The sequence below is a fragment of the Limulus polyphemus genome, unplaced genomic scaffold (genome assembly GCF_000517525.1).
Source record: "Limulus polyphemus unplaced genomic scaffold, Limulus_polyphemus-2.1.2 Scaffold2502, whole genome shotgun sequence".
In the NCBI taxonomy this organism is placed as follows: Eukaryota; Metazoa; Arthropoda; class Merostomata; order Xiphosura; family Limulidae; genus Limulus; species Limulus polyphemus.
In genome coordinates, this window is record NW_013668112.1 from 21620 (window position 1) to 27608 (window position 5989).

At 33.8% G+C, this 5989-nt stretch overlaps 1 protein-coding gene across 2 annotated transcripts in view; it reads right to left on the bottom strand.

Moving 5' to 3' along the window:
* Positions 1–1080: 1080 nt before the first annotated feature.
* Positions 1081–5989, bottom strand: part of LOC106467141 (A disintegrin and metalloproteinase with thrombospondin motifs adt-1-like) — a 32888-nt gene continuing 27979 nt past the window's right edge. For both annotated transcript variants that reach the window (XM_022395276.1, XM_013927462.2), the window contains 2 exons: positions 3972–4083; positions 1081–1509 (listed from right to left, as the gene is read on the bottom strand). In XM_022395276.1, the coding sequence (XP_022250984.1) occupies positions 1148–1509; positions 3972–4083 (474 nt within the window). In that variant the 3' untranslated portion in view covers positions 1081–1147. The remainder of the gene's footprint in view (positions 1510–3971; positions 4084–5989) is intronic.

Here is a 5989-nt window from a genome sequence, read left to right on the forward strand (position 1 = left end):
AATCAGTTTTCAAGATTGATGAGAATATGTTTAAGAAAACTTTAAAATGAGTAACTTGAATAATTTTAAAAACAATAAATAAAGTTTTTTGTTGTTTTTTTTTAATTGGAAAAAGTTGAACCGGGTCGTTAATACCAAAAGGACCTATTCAACTTAATTTGAAAAATACTTCGTTTTCGATTATGACTCTTTGATTGAGATTGGAAGGGGCACGTCGTAAGGAAAGTACTTTAAAGTGCTTATTGTAATAACCAGTTTTAAATTTGATCGAAATGCTACGTCAGTGCTCTCGTGTACGTTCAGCGAGCATACGGTTGGTTTCTCCTATGTAGATTTGGTCACAGGTATTACAAATAATACAATAAATTAAACATTTAGATGTACAGGTGAAATAACTCTTTACAGATTAGGTTGACTTAGGGCGTACGTTCAGTTATCAATGTAATGGCAATTGTTGCATCTGTGCCTCTGACATTTGTACGTACTGTCTTGAATATCACATGATAGTTGTTATGAAGTTGACTAGAGACTAGCGAATGTTTAATATTAGTGTCTCGTTTACAAGAAATTAGAGGACCATGTGACTGACCTGTGGTATGATGTGAAAAATTTCCAACAATATAGGTGTTACTTGTGTGTTGAATGGGTAATACGTAAGTGTACAGGAAATGTGTTTATGATCAATGGCACAGTTAGCTTAGAATTTTTATTTAGGACAAACCTAAATTTTCTAAGCTGGCCCAACCACTTGAGATGTTATTAGGATTACGGCCAATTGATGAAACAGTGCACTCTTGTCCTTATGAGTAGAAATGTAAAAAAAAAAGATATATTTAATTAACTATACAGATGGCAAGCTCGAATTTTAGTTTCGCCCTAAGTACATGGCTTGCTCTTATTGGAAGTTACTATTATTGTTCTGGATTTTGTCTTTGTACATAGATTGTTATCTACTGTTACCGCCTTCCTTGTAGGTAGTATAGTGACTATTGTGTTAGATGTTAAAAACGTTTTCTTTATAATGGTATCTGGCTTCACCTAATAAAGCTAAAGGTTTGACAGTTTTTCGAGTGTCGCAAATCGTTTATTAAATATTCAAGAAAACGTTTAGTAACAGAAGTTCACATTATTTTACAGAACATGATTTTTATACGGAATTATCCTCAATGGGTAAAGTGATCTCGTCATCATCATCCCTGTCATCAGAATCGGGAATTATTGGATTGCCGCCTTTTCGGAGCTCATCTATAATTTCATTTTCATTGGGCGGAGCGTTACCAAGTTTCGGTTCACCTTTGGTTGCCTGTCTCTCTGATAACGAACGGGTATTTTTTTCTGCAGGCAGGCACTTCCCTTTCTGGCAGAAGTAATCAATGTCGTTTTCTTTGTGGCACCAAGTTCCATCGGGAAACTTGGTGCTAGCGTCTTGTACGTCGTTTAGCTCGTACGAGGGATTATACCAAGAGCCAGTAGACTTTAACTTACAGAATAAAGTGCAAGCATCAGTAGCTGAAAACAAAACAAACAGCAAGTTTATTATTGTGTCGACAACCAATTATTGACAGTTTTATCTTCGTTATTATCTCACTAAATAACGTCTGAATTCTACAAAAAAAAAATATATCCAACTCATTGTAGTCAGTTTGGATAAAACTTCATAGATAGCACATTTAATTTATTTCACATGCTTTACTATAGTCCGTTTGTAGTTAAGCACAAAGCTACACAAAGGACTATCTGTGCTCTCCTCACCACGGGTATCGAAACCCGTTTTCTAGCGTTGTAAGTCCGCAGACATACCGCTGTGCCACTGTGGGGGATTATATGAAATTATTTGTAGACAGTTCTTAAGACGCTTTATAGCTAAGACGTTGATTTATTACACACGCCTTATTATAATCACGAAATTATTTGTAGACAGTTCTGAAGAGATTTCATATTTAGCACAACTGATTTATTACACACACACTTTACTATAGTCACGAAAGTATTTGTAATAATAACAAAAATCAGGAATTATGACGGGTGAAGGTATTTAGGGGTAAAAGTCAATAATCATGTTTTTTTACAACGAATGTGAATGTACTTAATTGAAATATCTAGGTTTTCAAAATGGAGAATCAACATTTGAAGGCAATTTCCTTCAATAATTCTAAAGATTCGGTTTAAAAATTTCCAAACACTATACTTGCAGTCTTCTATCATAAAACGTGGCAAATAAATGCTGTTTACTATAAATTTCTTTCATTTTCTTTGGTATTTGAAGCTCGAATTCACATTTTACCATAAATTGGTATATTTTTACATGACAAATTATTACGAAAATCGTGCGTTTGGATGGTAGTAAAGATGGTTGACGATTATCATTGTTGATTTATTTTAGACCTGCTAAACACCATTGAATTGCTAACTTATAGGGAACTAAGAAAAAAATTAATAATTTATATTTACAGTTTGTGTGGGTATTATATCACCATCCAACATGTAGAATATATCTTGTTAATAACAGGTACTAATTTTAAATGAAAATGAATGAAGCATTCAGAGGAGAGATTTGGTAACCTAAATTTTTCTGGTTCATCGTCCTCAAATTCACAAACTAGAATAAGTTCCCTAATTTTACCCACAAAATGCCCCTATCTCTTTTCTTTAAACGCATTGTTAAATAAATATTTACAACGAAGGACAAAATTCGGAAGATTGTACGGTTTCATTCCTAGTATAAATGAAAAATCAATCACATACAATAATTACCTAGTTAAACACTGCCATCTCTCAATAAAATCGCCGACTTTTAGTTATTGAAACGTCCACATATCTATTAATTAACGTATGAATTAAACAGCTATAACCACAATTTCACAAAATCTCTGGATGCGGATTAATATTATAGAATAGGGTCAGTATCGAAGAATTAATTATAAACTCAGTCTAATACAAAAAATATCATTAAAGTGAACAGAAGACGAGCACAAATGTTAATAAATGTACTTTCATTAGCTATCGTTTGTTTAGTTTGACAACAGAAAAATGTGAGAAATGATTGACAGGACCACGTGTTCGAATTACAGAAATGTCAGTTTTCTAGTTTTCAATAAAAACTCGATTATAAGGTTGGTTTAAGCAACCGTTTTGTAAGCAAACTAATTTGTTTGAGCTCTGTCAGTAGTCATTTTCATTTATTCAGAAGTTTTGTTATTATTTTTTTGTTGTTCTTAAGTTTAAAGTTATGCAATGGACTATCTCCACTGTATCCACCGCAAGAATTAAACCTCGATTTTTAGAGTTCTGAGCCATCATAAGGAAAGTAAAAATCTTAAATCCATATAAAGTAGCTATTTTCATCATCAAGAATTGCAAGGCAGAGTGAATTTATTAATACACTCACTAATCTTACGGTGTTTCATTTTACAGTGTAATCTAAGGTTCTTTATGATCCTCAAACTGTATGATAAATGCCGTAAGAGTTAATGGCATTCTAAGGATTGCATATAGCCCCCACATGGGCAGACGATAAGCTTACGGAATTAGAGTTTCAAACTCGAGGCTCCATTCCTTGCGGTGGACAGAGCACAGATAGCCATTGTGTGGCTTTACACTGAAACAACAGCAAGGATAGGCCTGGCTGTATCATTATAAATTACTGAAAGGACTATTCAGTTGTTTTCTAATGTTATTTGAATAAATGGTTATTTAATTGTTTAAAGCGGAACTGTAAACACACCATAAATATGGAGAAAATCACTTTTTCAAATCTCCTTCTTAACCTGATAATGACCTCAGGAGGTCGAAACGTTGTTACTTATTAATATCCATATCAGCCATCTCTACTATATATATAGATCAGAAATGTTAGTTACGAATTAAGTGAACAGACAGCGCTTCAGAAATTAGACAATTTTGCAGCCTTCGCTACAATATTTAATACGCAATTCAATGCATAACAAATACTGTGATATCTGAAAACTTACATGATGAATGCTTTACTTGCACTCCTTCACCTGAGAGATCGTTGATGTATTTTTGGAGCTTCTTGCACATATTTTTGGCATAATCAACAGGATCTTCACGTTTGGAACAAATCTGTAAAAAGTGGCACAAAAAAGATGTAGATTGATGATGATATTAAGTTTCTACTTGCCCAATTTATTTGAGAGAAATAATACAGTATGAAAATGTATCGGATTCTATTAGTTTTTCTCTTTGAAATAATACAACCAATTTAATACGATACTTAATTTGTTTTAACTTTAAACAAATAAGATATTTCAGGTTAAAGCAAAAAGTAGGGCACAGGAGCATTGAGAACATGGACAATAACAGTCTTGGTCAATTTTCAATCGATAATGTTTCTATACCTGTCACTGTGAAAAAGAAAATCTTATTACCAGGTCTGATATGAGGCAAAATTTTAAAATGCTGTCCTTAATGGAACCCCTACACCATTATCATTGCTAAACATATACAAAGCTATATATAACATGAACAGTTTGTCGTAATTTTGAGCAAACGTTCATTCCAGTAGGCCTACCTACCTTGGACTGTTTAGATTTAGAATAATTTAATTTTCCTCGTGTGTTTTTCTTTTCAGCTGCTTGGTATGAAGTACTTCTTTAAGGTCTAATTTCGTGATTTTATTAGAATCTTGTTTCAGACCTAACTTTATTATCTTACCAAGTCTGAGTCTTTGAACACAGTTTTCCGCTAGAGAATGGGAGAGTGAGATAATCGATTCAAAACTTTTCTTAATTTTAGTTTGTCAACCGTAGGCAGTTGCCTATGGATTCTTCTCCTTCTGTTACATTGAAGGACTAAAACGTCTTCCTTATTCCTTATGCAGAGTCACAGATTAAGAAATAAACTTCAACCTTCTAGACTTAAGGTAAACGAGCAGCTCTAATATACAGGACGATAGCATAAATATTTATATAATAAAATCATTTAGATATATGGCAGGAAACGTCGTCACATTAAAAGAACAACAATATTAAAACAAAGCGATGATGCCTCCACATAATTTCAAAAGACAGATCTGAACATTTACGAAGATGGTCCAGATCCATACAGGACTGGCATTTTGTCCTAAGCTAAAGTGGTTCAAGTCAATTTCATCTAGATCTGCTGAGTCAAAACTGGTTTCAAAAGAGTCTTACTCATCATTACATCAATGGTCAAAATTTCAAGTGTCAGTCAAAACAGATTATTTAAAGTAATTATAAAGTTCCCGACCCATGGTGCAGCCACATAGTTATAGGATTAGGAGTGTTCGTTAAATCTTTTCTAGGTATTTAGTTCTAGCTTCCATTCACCCATGGATAAACCTTGGATCTCATCTATTCAACCATGCATATGACCAAGGATTCTCACCCATTCAATCATGGATATGGCCTTGTGGTCCCACACACGTAACCGTGGATATGATATTGGGTTCTCACCCCATTCAACCATGGATATGATCTTGGGTTCTCAACCATTCAATCGTGGATACGACCTCAACTCTACAGTTGAGTCCTTTTAACCCCAAACAGTGGCTTATATTTACCCAGTAGGGTTTCTCATAATAGTGTCATAGAATTGAAGTGTGATATTTATGAAGGTAAAACTATTTGCATAGTATTTTTATTGACAACGAAAACAAATTAGTAGACTACGAAATTTTAAAAAGTAGGTTTTAAGTCATACTGGTTCTATTTCGACCTGAAGATGATATTCACGTAACAGTCCAAAATAACTACCTGTCAAAGTTGTTTAGGTGCAGACAAAAGCCGTGACAAATATACACAGAGTGTTGAATATACAAGACTGTTCAGTGTAAGAGTTATTATTTAGTTTATTTTGTGACTCAGTATTTAGCCCCCCAGTGGCACAGCGGTACGTCTGTGGACTTACAACGCTACAAACCGGGTTTCGAGCACAGACAGCCAATTGTGTAGCTTTGTACTTAATTACAAACAAACAAACAGGCTTAGTATTTAATGGTTGTTTAGTT